This window comes from Onychomys torridus, chromosome 5 (assembly GCF_903995425.1).
Source record: "Onychomys torridus chromosome 5, mOncTor1.1, whole genome shotgun sequence".
Classification (NCBI taxonomy): domain Eukaryota; kingdom Metazoa; phylum Chordata; class Mammalia; order Rodentia; family Cricetidae; genus Onychomys; species Onychomys torridus.
Window position 1 is genome coordinate 128222231 of NC_050447.1, and position 17439 is coordinate 128239669.

The window sequence follows — 17439 nt, forward strand, 5'->3', positions numbered from 1 at the left end:
ACTTAGTTACTCAACCTTGATTCTTTGCTGTTATTTTATATATTGTTTTGTGCAGAAGAGGAAGCTGAAATTCTGGGGAAGGAGTAATGGCAGGTGAGTGGCACAAACTCTGAAGAATGTGGCAGTTTGAAGGAGGCTTTGCAGCCACTCCTGTGGACCGGTTTCAGAGCATGGCTCATCTCACATGCATCTGTTTTCCCTAAGTCTTTGTTCACTCTTGTTTTCAGGGAAATGGGAGTGTCCTTGGCACCAGTGTGACGTATGTGGGAAGGAAGCAGCCTCCTTTTGTGAGATGTGCCCCAGCTCCTTTTGCAAGCAGCATCGAGAAGGGATGCTTTTCATTTCCAAGCTCGATGGGCGTCTGTCTTGTACTGAACATGACCCCTGTGGGCCCAACCCTCTGGAACCAGGGGAGATCCGTGAGTATGTGCCTCCCCCAGTGCCACTGCCGCCAAGTCCCAGCACGCAACTGACAGAGCAGTCATCAGGGATGGCTGCTCAGGGGCCCAAGATGTCTGACCAGCCACCTGCTGATGCTACCCAGATGCTGCCAGTCTCCAAAAAAGCTCTGGCAGGGACTTGTCCGAGGCCACTGCTACCTGAAAGACCTGAGAGAGCTGAGTCTAGTTCCCGCCTTTCGGAAAGGGCCAGAGACCTTGCTGGGTCAGGGACCAAATCCAAGTCCTCGGTATCCAGCCAGAGGCCACAGGACAGGCCACCTGCTAAAGAAGGACCACGACCTCAGCCATCGGACAAAGCCTCTCCAATGACCAAGTCAAGCCCCTCATCCTTAGTCAGGTCCCTGCCACTGGAAAGACCTCTGGGAATGATTGACCCAAGGCTGGATAAATCCATAGGTGCTGCCAGCCCAAAGTCCCAGTCAGTGGAGAAAACCCCAGCCCCCACTGGCCTGAGACTTTCACCACCAGACAGACTGCTGACTATCAGCAGTCCCAAACCCCAGATTTCTGACAGGCCCCCAGACAAATCCCATGCCTCTTTGACCCAGAGACTTCCACCTCCTGAGAAAGTACTGTCAGCTGTGGTCCAGTCTCTGGTAGCTAAAGAAAAGGCACTGAGGCCTGTGGACCAGAACACTCAGTCAAAGCACAGAGCTGCTTTAGTGATGGATCTCATAGACCTAACTCCTCGCCAGAAGGAGCAGGCTGGTTCTCCTCATGAAGTCACACCACAGGCAGATGAAAAGATGCCAGTGCTGGAGTCAAGCTCAAGGCCATCTAGCAAAGGTTTGGGGCATATGCCACGAGCTGTGGAAAAAAGCAGCATGTCAGATTCCCTTCAGCCAGCTGGAAAAGCAGCAGCTCCTTCAGAACACCCTTGGCAGGCTGTTAAATCATTCACCCAGGCTAGACTTCTTTCTCCACCTTCTGCCAAGGCTTTTTTATATGAATCAGCAACTCAAGCCTCAGGAAGAGCTTCTGTGGGAGCTGAGCAGACCCCAGGGCCTCCCAGCCCAGCACCGGGCCTGGTTAAACAGGTGAAGCAGCTATCTAGAGGACTTACAACCAAGAGTGGGCAGTCCTTCAGGTCTCTTGGGAAGATCCCAGCTTCTCTCCCCAATGAAGAAAAGAAGTTGGCAACCACAGAACAAAGTCCATGGGGCCTGGGAAAAGCCTCGCCAGGGGCAGGGCTTTGGCCCATAGTGGCTGGACAAACACTAGCCCAGGCTTGCTGGTCTGCTGGGGGAACACAGACATTGGCACAAACTTGCTGGTCCCTTGGAAGAGGGCAAGACCCCAAACCAGAGCAAAATACAATTCAAGCTCTTAACCAGGCTCCTTCTAGTCGCAAATGTGCAGAGTCAGAACAGAAATAATACAGTAAATATCACATAACCAGGCAAGCTGTCCCCAGGGTACCATTTGGGGCGGGAAATCTTCCTTTCTTTTTCCTTTTTGGAAAACAGACATATTCCCACACTTCCACTGTTCTTCTTTCCTTATATCCCAATACTCAGAACTCTCATGACATTAGCCCATGGGGACTTGTGGTTGTGTGAACCGTGTATGGAAATTCGTCGGGCCCCAGTCAAGAGACAGAGACTTGAGTCTCTTTGCCCTGACTTTTTTACATGTGGTCAACTTAAAATAAAAAGTCCACTCTGGAATCAAGCATGGAATTCAATTCCACTGGTCAAGTTGGAAAGTATAGGGGCTCTCAAGGCTATTTCCCTGGCCCAGCAGTACCCCCATTGTGAACACCTGATAAACCTTTAGGAGGATCTGACGTTCATTCAAATCACTGGCAGTTTCTTGAATATTGATGTGTGCTAGGTCAGGAGGCTAGTCATTTGTGTAAGACAGGATTAATAAGGCCTGATCCCAATGAGCCTACTTGACTGTTTGGATCCCCAGGCAGATTTCAAGGACCTCTGGCCAGGAAACAACAGAAAGTACTGCTTGGCCGTGGGTTTCGAGGTTTGTTCTCAAATGTGTGAGTGAGTGAGTGAGTGAGTGAGTGAGTGAGTGTGTGTATGTGTGTGTCTGTCTGTCTGTCTGTCTGTCTCTCCCAGTCCCAGAATGTGTCTGTATTGAACATGTTTCCTGGTTGGAACATGTATGCATATGTGTAGCTCTTCTCTATAAATGGAAGGGTGCTACATCAAGGCCAAGGTGAGCTGGAGCAGCTGCTGCAGACTCTGTGTATTTCAGTCTGAAGATTTGTCCTTGGAGGAGCGTCTGGTTAGAGGGAGCTGGTCTCTGAGAATGTAGTGCCCCAGAAGTGGACAAGGGCAGTTGGCAAGCTTACCTTTCTTTTCTACCAACAATCTTTGTACAAGAACCTACCCCATCCACATTTCCTCAAACACTCAGGTGCTTTCAGATTTCAGTCTCGGGCAGTAGACATAGGGATTTCTGGCAAGCTCCTAGCAAGACACACACACCTTCAAGAAGAGTGTCAGATCCCAATCTCATGCCCCCCTCCTACCTGAAGAGAGGGAACCCTCTCCACCTCCCTGTGAATTGCTGTGCTTTCTGTTACAGAGAGCATGTACCTGGTAACTTTGCTCAGTGGCAAGCCAGAACCCTTCCCCAAGACTGAACAGATGTGGTGTTTGGAGCAATGTCCAATCTAAGAGATGACTCCTCATAACTGCTGATTATCTGTTACTGCTGCCCTGAGCTGGGGCCCAAGGGCTGGGAATCTGTTGGTGCTACCCTGCCCTACCATTTCCCCAGCTCACAAACTCCCAACAGGAAGTGCTGTTTAGCTAGTTCTGTTACACCCACCTGCTCTTTGTCCTTAGACCATGTGTTTACCTGTCTGCTTTGCCAACAAACGCATCTCCTGGCCAAAACATCTGGCATTTCTGTCTCAGTTACAGCTTTTACACCCTCAACAGGATTCTGTTTTGCGCCAGTCTCTTCAAGTTCCTGTTGAGGTAGCTCACATCACTTCTCAAGAGGAAAGGACAGTGATGGTTATAGAAGCATTTGTGCTTTATAGAAAAATCGAGACAATTTCCACTTTTATGTTCCCAAGTCTGTCTCTGGGTTGGAGACACTTGAACTCAGGCAGAGGATGAGGCTAGGACAGAGTTGTCCTGAGTTTGGGGCTAATCCCTGCACTTCACTAAGACCTCAGAATCTCCTCTTGGAATTATACCTGCCTAGTTCTCCCCTTTCATCCTCTCTTTCCACATCATCAGACTGAAAAAGCTCTTGTGTTCAAAAGGAAGCAAAAACATAAAGCATCTTACTTTCTTTTTAAAAAAAAAATTTAAACCATGAAGAAAATATTTTTAAAGAAATTCACCCAGGACATTAAAGGTCACTATATTACGTATTTATCATGTGTGAGAATGTAAGTATATAATTGCAGCTAGTTGGCCCTCCCTGATTTCTTAGGTTGTGTGAGTAGGTTTGCTTGGTGTGCCAGTCTTGTGCCCCTTGCTCTCCTGTCATCTGTAGTTGTGATGAGAAGATCACTGCACTGCACTGTCAGTCTCCTTTCACTGTTGTGTATTGACTACCGTAGCTGTTTCATGAAATAAACTGTGAACTGGGGGGTGGGGGGTGCAGGCTATGTAAAAATTTTAAGTGGAGAAGTTTGGTCTTGACATAGCTTCTCTAAAATAGGTTTCAGTAGGTAATTGGCTTTGACAGCTGTCTAGAAATGTCTCACAGGACAGGAGGGAGGGTTGGGGGTCACAGCTGGCCACTTGTGTTTTGTTTTGATATTTCCATTCACCACCATTCTTTGGAGCCTTCCTTCCAGACCTGCTAGGGAAACATCCCCTGAGCTGTGTATTTGTGGGGTAGAGGATTTCAGGTGAGGAACAGTCTTTCTAATGACAGGCATTTTCTATCCGGGGCCACTGAAAGACTCTAGGTTGTTGAGTGGAAACTAGACCTTTGAGCAGAGACCCACAGATGACAGGATGAGAGCAGTGTTAAAATCGGGCATTGGTTACTATATCCTTTAGTAACACAAGTGCTGGGGGGCAGGGCTGAGTGTGACAGTGGAAGAGGGTGACCGTGCAGTTCTTAGGAACTGCTTTTGAATCCTATATAACCCTTTCTTCAAGGGTGTGAATTGGCAGCAGAGAAAGTCTTATTAGAAACTTATGATCTGTGAGCTGGTGGTATTTTGGCATTGGCATTTGGCTGAGTGCTTGAAATTTGGATGGCCAGGGATTATGCCTGTGAGACAGAACCCAGGAAGTATTTTCCAGGGACAAGCCAAAGGCAGAAATGCTCCTAGGTAGTAACAAAACTTCTCTTGTTTAGTTAGGGAAAAAATAAGGGAATTGTTGAAATTTGCATCCTTCATTTGTTCTTCCTGTTGGAGCCAACCCACTTTAATAGAAGATAGCCATCATCTAAACCCTCCACCACCACCCCAAAAAAAATACTTAAGATGTCTACTTCCCTAAAATTACTGAGTTTGAGATCATTTAAGTCACTGTGTCCATTTTTTTTTTAAACCAATTCTTCATCTTTGGTATTCATACCCTCTACCCCACACACTACATACAGTCTGGGCTTGAAGTGCAGTAGTGAGCCTTTGTGCTCCCCACTGTCAGTTCCCTGAAGCTGGACTTCCAGTGTTCAGAACTGACAGGAAGGATGTCTAGGTTGTCTGTGCCAGGCAATCAGGAGAGCATTGAATTAGATGGGTCTTGCCCCTGGCTCCAAAAAATTAAGTTTTCTCAAACTTGTCAGGTAATTATTGTCATCCTCTTAGGGATGTTGTCATTGAATGAAAAGAGGCACAGTGTCCTCACCTCCTAGATCAGAGGACAGGAGCAGCAGCAGGAATTTCCTGTTGTTAAAATTGAGCTATTCATGTTAAATATCCCAAGTCAGTTAGACCTAGGTAGCTACTGAGGAGCTTTGAGGCTGTGACCAGTTTGCTCTCAGCTGAGCTTCCTAGGTCAGTGCAAAAGTTCTATAGTGTAAATTGAAATACAAATAATTACTTTGTATACAAAAACAATGTAATGATGGTGCTAATCTCATGGTATAAATAAGCACTGCCAAGAGTCGAGGGAGTGGTGACGTGATAAACCTGGGTTCCCCTCTGGGAAGATAATTTATATAGGTTCCTTTCAGCTCTTTGAGAGAGAGGTGGCAGGCAGAGCATCATTGATGCCTGCCAACCTGACCCTGGAATGTTCAGTACAATCTGGAGGTGGAAGAGATGTTCCCATATCCAGGTGATGGCCACTGAGTTTCTCGGGGCTAGAGGTCACCTTGTCCATAGCCTTTATCCCACCCTGCCTAGGACAGGTTAAAAGAGAACTATGGGTATGGGGTGTCCATTACGTTCTGCTTCTCTGCCTCTTCCCCTTGTGGAAGCATCTCAGTTGCTTATGAATAAGGACAATGTTTCTTAAGAAAGTTGGAAGAGCTTATTTTATTTAGACAACTACAACCTCGAAAGAGATGTTTCCTTACCAACATAAGCAACATATTAAACTCTTTTGTGGTCCTTCCCCTTTCTGTGACTTTAAGAACACCTAACTATAAGGGGCTCCAAGAGTAAGTAGCTTGTGGGAGCTTTTAGCACAGCTACACAGAGGCAGACACAGGGGCAGAGTAGAGACCAAGGGTCCTGGTATTGTGGTCTCCAGGGTGTGGTGGTCCACCTTGTGTATGTAGGCAAGTGTGGAGGTTGGGTAGGTATAGCACCTAGGAGCTCATGGAAAAGCAGCTTTTTACGTCTTGGTGAAGAAAGTTGACCAGAAAGCTCTATTTTTTAAATGGGGAAAAGGGTTCAGCCAAGGTCCATCACTGTGTTCTCACCCCCCAACAGATTGTCAGCTGGAAGTGAACCTCCTAGTAAAAAAGAGGGGAACCCTGTGTAGGAGTCCCCATAAACATGTACTGTAATTCTTTGTATATAGAAAAAATTACTGTAAAGTAAAGTTTAACTTTACTCTTATGGCCCTTTGCCCTGTGTTTTTATTGTCTCTGGGGAGATGTAGCTTCAGACAGACGACTGGTTTGGGTAAGAGCAGGAAGCCATCGTGAGCCCTTCAAGCACATGAAGAGTGAGTGGCTGGTGTTAGCTTCTGTGTCCTTCTCAGGAATCCTCTGCCTGTCAAGGGTTTATTTTTGTTCTGGTTTTTCAGCGTATCCTTGGCTGTCTTGGAACTCAATTTGCAGACCAGGCTGCCCTCAAACTTAAGTCTCTGCCTCCCAATTGCTGAGATTAAAGGTGTACGCCAACACCACACTCAAGGGTATTTTGAGGAATTATTTTAAAAAGAAATGAAACCAATGCATTGGGTTTTATGGGGGGCGGGGTTGGAGCTGAGGATCGAACCCAGGTCCAAGCACTCTACCACTGAGCTAAATCCCCAACGCCAGGGTTTTATTTTTGAGACAGTCTCACTATGCAGTCCAGGCTAACCTCACACTAGTCTTCCTGCCTTAGCTGCCCAGTTGCTTGGATGACAGGAATGTACTATATTGTACCTGGTGCCAAAATGCCTTCTGGGCAGGAATGGGATCAGGTTGGTCATTCTGAAATCTTCAAAGGCAAGTTCTTTGAGTCCTAAATAGGAAAGCAGAGGCAAAGGGTGGGGCCACACCCTCACAGTAACAACTGGAAAGGACCGCAGTACACTTCCTTCTGTTTAAACAGGAAGTGTTGGCCCTTTTTACATTTAACATCTAGCTTTTCAGTGTATTCCTGATCCTGAACAAATTAGCAGTTGTCTCAATTTCCTTTTTCTCTTTATTTACTTAGAGGTGGGTTTTTTGTTTGTTTGTTTATTTTGTGGGGTGGAGGTACACTATGTAGCTGTGGTGGCCCAGAACTCAGGCCTACCTGCTCCTGCCTCCTGAGTGCTGGGATTAAAGACAGGCCACCACTCTGTCAAGTCCTTTTTTTTGTTTGTTTTTTTAAATAGCGTGTGTGTGTGGGTTTCTCTGTGTAGCACTGGCTGTCCTGGAAATCAATTGTAGACCAGGCTGGCCTCAAACTCAAAGATTCACCTGACTGCCTCCCTAGTGCTGGGATTAAAGGCGTGCACCACCACATCCCAATTTCAAGTCCTTTTTCTAAATTAGAAGCTAAATTGGATCCATAAGGCCTTTCTGACTTGTGGAACTATGGATTGCCTCTTGTTAAATTCATTATAGGGTGTTCCTGGGAAGCTTAGGACTGAGTCACAGCCCTGAGCCACAGGTCTGGACATGCTACCAGAAGTAGAGCTGGCTTAACCAACTTGTCTTGAGGTTGGTAATGGCCGAGCCTTTCATCTGTGAGTACAACTTAGGTGCTTTCCTTGCTCTTCTCATGAGCTTTGTACTCCTCCATCCCAGCCTCTAAACCTACCTTCATCCCCATAAAAGAAAAAGTAACTGTGGTGTCACTCAGTGGTAAATTTCTTGCTGGTATTAGAAGCTTTGGGGGTTTGCGCTACATGCATATATAAGTGCAAGCGCACATGGACGTGGGGCATGAGAGCCCATTGCTTCTCCATGATCTCAGTGACAGTTACTAGGTTTCCATATGGTAAGTCTTCTAGAAAAGGAGGCCAAGCAAGTGCCCCAGGAACAACTAGGTGTTCTGACACCCAGTGCATCCCGCAGGGAAGGGGCTGTGAGTCACAGTGCATCCATTTTATTTACAGTGCAGAAGCTACTTAATAATCTGTGGACAGAAGTTCTGCCCAGGACAGAAGCCTGGGGTTCAAATCAGCCCTTATTCCTCTTCATGTCCACGGTCTGCCCAACACTGCCTGCGCTCCATGGGCCAGCACAGGCAGGTGCCACCTCTGCCGCCGCCATGGGCACCTGGAGTAGCCCAGACAAGGATTGGGTGCAGCCCCTCTGGGGAGTTCATTTAACCCTCGCAGGCAGATGGATCGTGACTCAGTGATGACAGCAGCTGTAGAAGTAAGGGTTTGCCTTCTGGCTCAGGTCCACACCTTTGTCCTCTGTCAACGAGAGGGGTGGCTGCTTAGCACCGTTAGGGTTGGTGATCGGGTAAGTCACCAACAGGGCTAAAGACCATGAGCCTAGAGGAGATTTTAGAGGGTAGGGAAGTACACACCTGTCATCACCTGGAAAGCAGCCACACTGACGTAATCCTCTGCCACTTTCTGGAAGAGCTCGTCTAGCAAGCAAAGATCAGTGAGGTCCTGGAGGTAGAAGCCCCAGAAGTCCCAGTGACCCGGCCCTCTAACAGGCCCAAAGACAACACTCACCCACACTCTGGCCTGTCTTGCTGGATGTTTCAAAGAGCTGGGCTTTGATATCTGCAAAGAGAAGTGACTGAATCAGACCTAAATATCCCATAGGTTCAAGAAGGCCAGCAAGCAGCCAAAACCGTCAGTCTTCTGTCCTTGTGATCCACTCAAGCAGGTATTACCACCCCCTGACATCCCCCCCCCCCGAAGGCTTTAGAACAGCTACTATCTGCATAGTCTTGGACATCATGGAAGTCTACACGACGGCGCCGCCTGTCTTCCTCCAGCAGGTCACTCTTAGTGCCACACAGGTAGATTTGACAGCCCTATAGCAGAGGACAAGGCTGAGGTTATTTTCACAGAACGACCAAGTCCCTGTCGCTGATCTGTGAGATCTGTCCACCTACCTCTTCTAAACTGCGCAGCTCCTTCACCCAGAACTTTGCTCTCTCAAAGCTGCTGCTGTCAGTGAGGTCTTGGTAGGGTCAGACAGGAGAGACAACCAAGGGTCAGTGGATTCCCTCTGATGCTGGCCGGTAACCCAACCCTTACTTGAACAGGACAGAATCCAACCCCTTACCATAACAGACAATGGCAGCTTTGGCACCCCGGTAATAGATTCTGCTCATGGCTTCGTAGCGCTCAGATCCTGCTGTGTCCTGGGGAGTGAAGGGAGTTAATGAGCTCCTCCTTCATAAGACTACGAATTAGGCCCGCGTCTTTCAGACCCCCATTTTTTTTTTTTAGATAAGTGAATGGGTGTGGGGAAGGAAAAACGACCTCTATGAAGCTCCAGTTGGCTAGTTTAAGAGGCAAGACATTAAATCTCGGGGATGGTTTTGCTCAAGACTATATTCCGCAGGGACCTACCCAAATACCCAGAGTCACCGTCCGGTCTCCGACGCACATCACCTTGGCCACAAAGGCAGCCCCGATGGTCTGCAACCAGGGAAGAGATAAGAGTCGAATGCAGGCCAGCCCCCTTCTTCCCATGCCTGGTCCGGAGGGGTACACTCACGTTCTGATAGGGGCCCACCAAGAAGCGGTCGTGCACGTATCGTTCCACTAGGCTCGTCTTGCCCACGTATTCCTTGCCGAGCATAACCACCTTGACGTCCACGCGCTGCCCGCTCATGCTCCCGGAGCCGCCTCACCCACGTCAGGGTCTGCGCGGCCCAGGCAGAGTCCAAGCTTCAGACACCAACCCCAAGGGCCTCGCACCTCGCAGGTCCCCGGCGCCTCGGCCCGGGGCGCTCCGTCCCTTGCAAAGCCGCGGCGCGGGGACGCGGACAGCGCCCTCCACCGCGCCGCCGGGCCCTACGCCGCTCACCCGCGCGTCTCCTGCTGCAACTGCGGCTCCGCTGCGCCGGGGTTACAGACAGAAACCGGGGTGCCCGCAGCTAACTTCAATCCGCACCTCCGGGACTGGACGACAAGAGGCGGGACGTCCGGTCACGTGATGCGAGCGCCGGAAGTGGCCGATCCTCCGCGGCCGGCGCCGGAAGTGTCGAGGAGTCTTGTAGTCTCTCATGGCGGCGGTAGGGACCTGGGCGCGGCGCGGCGGTGACTGAACTGCGAGCCTGGCGGGCGTGCACCGAGCTACGTGCCCCCCCACCCCCGGGCTCTTCACCCCGATGCTGCACGGGTGCTGAGCCCGCCCGGGTCGGGACGATGGTGAAGTATTTCTTGGGCCAGAGCGTGCTCCGAAGTTCCTGGGACCAAGTGTTCGCTGCCTTCTGGCAACGGTACCCGAATCCCTATAGGTACGTGGCAGTGGGTAGCGCGAACTGCCCTCCCTTCTCCGTTTGGAGAGCGGAGTGTAGGCTGCCCTTGAGTATTGGGGCCAGGAAAGACTGGACAGCCAATCCGATGTGGGGTGTCTCTGAAACTGTGGCCACAGTTAGGGCACAAAGTCCTTATTAAGATTAGAACCAGGCCAAGCCTGCAAGGTCCTCGAAGAAGACTGGCCAGTTTATGATTTATGTGAGGCTCTAGATTTCTAACTTGTGGTCTCAAGGTGGTGAGACAGGAAGAAGCAGCAGTATGGAAATGGTCTTGGGGCTGGAAATCCTGGCGATGGCCTGCTCACCTGCCCGTAGCGCTCTCTAGTGGTACAAATCTGGAGAGATTGGAAAGCCTCAGAAACCAGGTCAGGGACGGGGAGGGAATTGGAATTTGCCCCCGGGGATAGGTTCAGTATATTCTTCACTCTGAACCCAGGTACAGAGCTCTCTGTCAGATTGCAGAAAGCCATGAACTGGAAGCTCCAAATGGAAACCCGTAGTAGACAGCTTCTCAGGAGCAGACTTCTGACAAGAATCTTTATTTTAACACCTGCAGCAAACATGTCTTAACGGAAGACATAGTGCACCGGGAGGTGACCCCCGACCAGAAGCTGCTGTCCCGGAGACTTCTGACCAAGACCAATAGGATGCCACGTTGGGCAGAGCGACTGTTTCCTGCCAACGTTGCTCACTCAGTGTACATCCTGGAGGACTCTATTGTGGACCCACAGAATCAGACCATGACCACCTTTACCTGGAACATCAACCATGCCCGGCTGATGGTGAGATGGCCTTTGGTCCCGCAAAATAGTTGCCCTTCAGATAGATCTCAGAATTGTGGAAACTACTGTGGTCTGAAGCAAGTTTAGAATATTAATGAGCCGCGTCTGTAGAGTTATACCCTCAGATTGTCCCCTTTTTGGTTGGTCAGCCTTTCTGTGCCTGTCCCTTGGATCTCAGGTGGTGGAGGAAAACACCTCTTTTCAGAACTTGTTTCAGGTGCTGTGCACAAAAACACTTGGTTGGTGTATGTCATACGTACATATAGGATGGGCTTTCAGGAATGATGGCAGAGGGGAGGAGACAGTGACTTGACAGGTAACCAGCACAGTGGTATGTTTGTGCCTACTGTCTGTGCTCTTCAGGAAGTTGTCACTCACTTTGATAATAAAAGCTGTGATTATTATCAGATGGTTTTGTGTGTGTGTAGAATATCAGGAAGCAGAGGGCCTAGAAACACTGCATATATCTAGATCTATAGGCCCTAAGCAAAACCCAGGATCAGGCTGGAATAGTGGCTGATCCCAAGAGACTGTGTTCTACTTTTAAGGGTCAACAGAGAAGTTGTAGAGGCAGAATGCCTTTTTTTTCTTTGTTTGTTTTTGGTTTTTTTTTTTTTCGAGACAGGGTTTCTCTGTGTAGCTTTGTGCCTTTCCTGGAACTCACTCTGTAGACCAGGCTGGCCTCAAACTCAGAGATCTGCCTGCCTCTGCCTCCCGAGTGCTGGGATTAAAGGCGTGCGCCACCACTGCCCGGCTGAATGGCTTCTCTTTGGGCCTAGGGATACATAATAGAAAGAACTTTCTTTTCATTGCTTTCCCCTTGTGAATGAGGCAAGGATCACCCAGTGTTGTGTGCAGGAATGTGGTACTGGCTTGGGCGGCATCATAGAGATGGGGTCTGAGTCTGTGAAGGTGGGCAAGGCAAAGGCTGCTCCTCCAAGGTGCTCGGCCTGGTTTCCTGTGCAGGTGGTGGAGGAGCGCTGTGTTTACTGTGTGAACCCCGACAACAGCGGCTGGACCGAAATCCGTCGGGAAGCCTGGGTCTCCTCTAGCTTATTTGGCGTCTCTAGAGCTGTCCAGGTAAGAGGTTTAGGGGTTGGGCCAGGCTGAGCTCTGGGTCATTGGGCAGCTCTCCCATGCTTTTCCTTCTCCTGCCAGGAGTTTGGTCTTGCCCGGTTCAAAAGCAATGTGACCAAGACAATGAAGGGCTTTGAGTACATCTTGGCCAAGCTACAAGGTGAGAGCCCTGGACACTTTGTGGGGGACTAAGGAACCCTCACTGGCAGTGGCTAGGATGATCCTACCTCAACTTGACCAGTGAGGTGTTGTGCCAGTCACTGCCCAGATCTGAGGCTCTTGTATGTGCCTGGAAGGGTGGGGGGTCAGGAAACAGGACAATACTCCATTCCTAAGAAGCCTGGCCCATAAACAGTGACTGCCATGGTTGAAGAGGCACTGAGTGGGTCTTCTAGCCATCATCTGAAGCCAGCCTCCTGTCATTTGCCACAGGTGAGGCCCCTTCCAAAACACTTGTTGAGACAGCCAAAGAAGCCAAAGAGAAAGCAAAGGAGACAGCCCTGGCAGCTACAGAGAAGGCCAAGGACCTGGCCAACAAGGCCACCACCAAGCAGCAGCAGCAGCAGCTGGTGTAGCTCCCTCTCCTTCTCCTCATTGTACTTGATTATTAAAAATCCACCTCCAGCCCTCTCTGCTGTCTGGGTGGTGGGGTAGGGTGGTGTCCTGGTCTGCATCTGCAGTACACCTGGCTCAGTGTCTCCTGAGTCCAGCCTCCTTTTACCCCATTGGGCAGAAAGGTGCAGTGACTTGCCCAGGGTCAAAGCAGTGTGCAGGTGAAGTGGTAATACATGGTAGACTGTACGCTCCATGAGGGCAGGGCTCCTTGTTTTATTCTATGAACAATATTTAGCACATAACAGGCACTCAATAAACACTTGATTTGATTGGCCCCAGTTCCGGAGTCAGACAGCTTTTGGTTTGGACCTGGACCCTCCCGCAAGTCACATCACTGCCTCGGCTCCACAAACGGCAGCCTCGTCACTGTGTTAGATGTGCACTGCCTAGCACATGACCATGTTTGGCAGCTACTGATCTTATTTCCTCTTTTCCAGTTGTGGCTGGGACTTCCTCCGTCTCATCAGGCAAAACCATGGACGGGAACTTATGAAAGAGGATTTTAATGAAAATACTTTGCAGTATATGTGGGGCAGAGGCCTGAGGCTTTGCCCAGGAACAAGAGGTCTGCAGGCTTCCTGTCCCGTGGTGGGCGGCAAAGCAGAGCCAAGGGCCACCTAAGATGCCCTGGGGAATGGGGAGGGTGGCTGGGGCTCACACTGTGCGGCTGAATCCAGAGAGCCCCGTGCCCACACAAGATCTTCACAGCCTCCTCCAGCAAGTGGCTCTAAGCAGACCTTGGGACTCGTGTGGGGCCACTGCCTGGCAGGCTCAGTCCAGAGGCAGTCAAGGGTGCTCTGGGCAGCCAGCGTCATAGCCAGGTACTGGGGCTGTGTGAGTAGCTGAGGCCCTGACCAGGGCCGAAGCCCTGAAGAAGCTCATTCTCTGTCCCGAACACCAGGCTCTCCACATCCACCTCCACATCCTCTGCAGGGAGAAACCCATCAGGAGCCCCGCCCACCCACCAGGAGCCCCGCCCACATGCCCCCCAGCCCCGCCCCTGTGGGGCACTCACCTTGGTCTGAGTCTGAGCGCTCAGAGGACAGAACGGAAGAGTCCAGGCTGTCTGCTCGCAGCCGCTCCTGCTCTCCAGCCCCCGGCAGCCCCTGGAGCACTTCCAGCTGCTGCTGCAGACTCTGCTGTTTGCTTCGAAGCTTCTCCTTGAGCCGCTGGGCCTGCTGCTCCTGCTCTTCCAGCTTCTGCAGAACCCCCAGGGCAGGGACTGGGTCAGCTGCCCAGGGCCTGGCCTTTCTTTGTCTATGCCAGACAGGCAGCCACATAAACAGACCCCGGGATGGTTTCACATCCTCCAGGAGGCCACTACCTCCTGCCTTTCTATCTACATAGATCTGTATAGATGGCTGTGGATGGCAGGGTACCCCAATCTCAAATGCTTTTCGGGCATAGTCACATAATAAGGTGGAGTATAATGTCAGTACAAACTTGCAGACTGGCATCCTAACCGGCAAAACTAGCTAACAGATAGAGCCACCTCAACTGCAGCACCATTGCTGCACATGGTCACAGCACTGTCCAATCTCTCCATGTAAATGGTGGAAAACCAGATTTTTCATGTCAAGCGTACTTTGAAACACTGCCAACTAGTTTAAATTATTGGACTACAGGCTAGAGGCTACTAGTTCACTAGGTGAACAGCTCCATGGTAAAGTGTTTGCCTAGCACGTGCAAGGCCCTGGATTTGATCCTTCTCCCATACAAATAATTTTGTTTTTTTTAAAGAAGAGAAGCCAGAACACTCAAGAAAAGGTACAGAAGGACGTGTGTCCTCATTTAGACTAAGATGTGGGGTTTGGTTACTACCAAGGCAGAGGGACCCTGGGAAGCTTGCAGAGTCCAGCTTTGTCTGTGGTAGGCAGAGAGAGAACCCTAAAAAGATGTTATGAGCCTGTGTGGAGCCCAAAAAATGCAAGGCCTGCATTAGGGAGAGGCTTGAGTTCCCTAGGTGCTGAGGCTGCCCTGTCAGAGTTTCCAGCTGGAGATGGACCTCAGGAGATCTACATGCAGAGTAGAAAGCAGCCTGATAGACACCAGGCCAGAAGGGAAGCCTAGGAGCTGCTGCCCAGGTCTTGCCATGTGGCATCTGACACCTGAGTAGCACATTTCATCTGCCTGAAAATGAGGTCAAAGGAACTCGGTAGGAGAAACAGACAGAGCCATGAACGTGACAGTGTGCGCCCATGTGACAGTGCAAATACAAACCACAGCCACTGATTGTCATGGCCCTTGACCAGAGCCTGATAGCAGTACTTAATAAAGGTCTGTTGATAAGGTGGGGTTGGCATTACCTTAGTTCTGAATCTGCCTCTCACCTGTTGTACCTCCAGTCTGACTGTGTGTTTCCTCTCATCAAATGGGCCCAGAAGGCAAGAAAAATTTTCTTTTGTTTCCAAAGCAGCTTCTAAAATGCCCACATGGCGGGCACAGCCTGGGCCTTGGCATCTGCATACCCACTCCTGTCGGCCAGGGGGCCTGCAATCCCACCCAAGCAGTGACAGGGCCAGGTGGGACCAGTTAGCGGTTCACCTCCGTCCTTTGCTTCAGGCCCCCAGCCACCTTCATGATACCAGCAGAACCCAAACCCAGTAAGACCGGAAGGTGGGAGGAGAGGGCATCAGCCCTCTCCAGTCCACCAAACAGCTTACAACAGACTATTTTCAACAGCCACGTACTGTCGGCTGAAGAGGAAACGTTTGTGGAAGATCTAACAGCTAGAACATAAGTAATACCATAACAAAAGGAATGTTTACAAGGCCTCACAACAGCCCAGTTTCTGCTGTCTTCCCATTTGATAGATTTGGAAACTAAGAGGATTGTCTCAAGTCACACAGGATGGAGGCAGGTCTCAAAGCCCCAGCCAGGTCCTCCACACCACATCATCCAATGATCTAAGGATACTGGGGAGACAGAGCACCTTACCTGGATATGCATCCTGGCCCGGCGCAGCAGGCTCAGTGTGGTATATCGGGTACAGTCAACCCCCAGGGGCATCTGCTGCCTCAGCTGCTCCAGGCACCGCTTAAGCTGGGCCCTCCTGCAGGTAAAGGGGTCTGGAGGGCAGTGCCAGCCCCACCTCACCAGGCAGAGGGATGGTAAGGGAGGAAAGGTCTGAGAGAAATGATCTTTGGGACCTGGTCCTGTCGGGGCCAGGTTGGCACTCACCTGCGTTTCTCCAACTCATTGTGCACAGACCTGCCAATGCCAAAAGGAGATGAAGTGAGGGGCAGTTGGCACTGTCCCAATCCTCAGTCCCAGGCTACTGGGTGGCTCAATGTTCACTACAGATATCTGTGCCAAGTAAGCCTTTTGTGAGGGCTCATCTAGGTACCAAAACCCCAGGTAGTGGCAAGACACATATACCAGAGTATACAGGACACCTGCCCAGGTAGTTGTAGGGTCTCCCCTGACAGCCAAGCAAGATGGGGTCCCTGGACAGATGTGACACCTGATCCAAAAACAAGTCTGCCAGAGAAGTCTGCCGAGGGGAAATCATTTAACAGGAACTGCACATGCAAAAGGACAAAAACTCAGAAATCTGTAGGAGAGTTCGGGAGTGTGAGTGGCAGGGGGGCTCAGAACTATCTTGTTACAGTTCCTAGCACATCAGAGATGCTCTAGGAGAAAGGGCAGATGGAGTATGGTACCTGGCCCAGAAGGGCAAACAGAAGGAAGTGAGACGAGGATTAGATGGACCAGCGCCTCTCCTCACACTGCCCCATCCCTGCTCACCGCCCACTGTTGAGCGCGCCAGGAGTTTGCAGGGGTCGCTTCCTCCTCCTGTAGACAGCCCCGGAGCTGTAGTGCGGACACAAGGACGCGTAGCCGTGCTCGGCCTCTGCCAGAGAGAGGACCCAGCTCGTCAGTCCCTGGCACGGCGTGATCAAGGAAAGGCTTTTGGCGCCAGAACTCTTTCTCCAATCACTCCTTGCCCTGCCGCCCGTGAACTCCTGTGGATGTGCGGCGGCAGCGCGCCAGCTGCCCTCAAGCCGTGCTCTGTCCAAGTTGGGAGCCAAAGCCTGCCCCCGCGCGCGCGGTGTCTGTCCTCACCTCTCTCGCGCCTCTCCAGGAACTCCGCCGCCTGCAGCAGGACCTGGATGTTGCTGGACACTGGTTCCATGTTGGCGACAGCCGGCGGCGAGCGGGCCCGGGATGCTGGCCTTGGCAGCGGCCGAACAACTTTTGTTTCAATGTAACTGACACGGTACCACAAACACAGGGCCCACCCCGCCCCCGGCAGCCCCGCCCCGGCCCCGCCCCTGGGAACCGCGGCCGCCCCGCCCTGCCCCGCCCGTCCCGCCTCTTCCCGCCCAGTCTATCTCAGTCTGCAGCTCCTGCCCCTGGTGACAAGCGCTCAGCCGGGCCGGACAGCCTGGACACCAGGCGCTGCGAGCTGCCCACACTGCTGCCACCCGCAGTCGCGCGGGCCTGGGTTGCACGTGCGCGCGGGCGCGGCCACATCCTCGGGGCGGGCCGCGAGCCTCCGAGACAGGGTTGGCTG

The 17439-nt window shown here is 51.1% G+C and overlaps 4 protein-coding genes across 9 annotated transcripts in view; 2 read left to right on the forward strand and 2 right to left on the reverse strand.

Annotated features, from left to right (window-relative positions):
- Nsd1 (nuclear receptor binding SET domain protein 1) overlaps positions 1 to 6410 on the forward strand; it is a 109254-nt gene extending 102844 nt beyond the window's left edge. For 4 of the 6 annotated variants that reach the window (XM_036188186.1, XM_036188184.1, XM_036188183.1 and 1 more), the window contains exon 23: positions 228 to 6410. In XM_036188186.1, the coding sequence (XP_036044079.1) occupies positions 228 to 1837 (1610 nt within the window). In that variant the 3' untranslated portion in view covers positions 1838 to 6410. Of the gene's footprint in view, positions 1 to 55; positions 94 to 227 lie in introns of all 6 variants that reach the window. The other 2 variants (XM_036188189.1, XM_036188187.1) reach the window with 2 other exon arrangements.
- A 1671-nt stretch (positions 6411 to 8081) lies between these two features.
- On the reverse strand, positions 8082 to 10124 carry Rab24 (RAB24, member RAS oncogene family). The gene is made up of 8 exons (XM_036188475.1): positions 9684 to 10124; positions 9536 to 9604; positions 9246 to 9324; positions 9073 to 9140; positions 8892 to 8991; positions 8684 to 8734; positions 8530 to 8592; positions 8082 to 8413 (listed from the first exon to the last, which is right to left on the reverse strand). Exons 1-8 carry the CDS (start codon positions 9798 to 9800, stop codon positions 8349 to 8351), a joined length of 612 nt encoding a protein of 203 aa, XP_036044368.1. The 5' UTR covers positions 9801 to 10124; the 3' UTR covers positions 8082 to 8348.
- An 18-nt stretch (positions 10125 to 10142) lies between these two features.
- Positions 10143 to 13202, forward strand: Prelid1 (PRELI domain containing 1). Its single transcript, XM_036188474.1, has 5 exons — positions 10143 to 10428; positions 11006 to 11231; positions 12198 to 12311; positions 12390 to 12468; positions 12741 to 13202. The coding sequence occupies exons 1-5, from the start codon at positions 10337 to 10339 to the stop codon at positions 12881 to 12883; spliced, it is 654 nt and encodes a 217-aa protein (XP_036044367.1). The 5' UTR covers positions 10143 to 10336; the 3' UTR covers positions 12884 to 13202.
- Positions 13203 to 13701: 499 nt separating this feature from the next.
- Positions 13702 to 17058, reverse strand: Mxd3 (MAX dimerization protein 3). The gene is made up of 6 exons (XM_036188476.1): positions 16989 to 17058; positions 16671 to 16776; positions 16104 to 16133; positions 15861 to 15975; positions 13939 to 14122; positions 13702 to 13850 (listed from the first exon to the last, which is right to left on the reverse strand). Exons 1-6 carry the CDS (start codon positions 17056 to 17058, stop codon positions 13735 to 13737), a joined length of 621 nt encoding a protein of 206 aa, XP_036044369.1. The 3' UTR covers positions 13702 to 13734.
- Between the last annotated feature and the right edge of the window lie 381 nt (positions 17059 to 17439).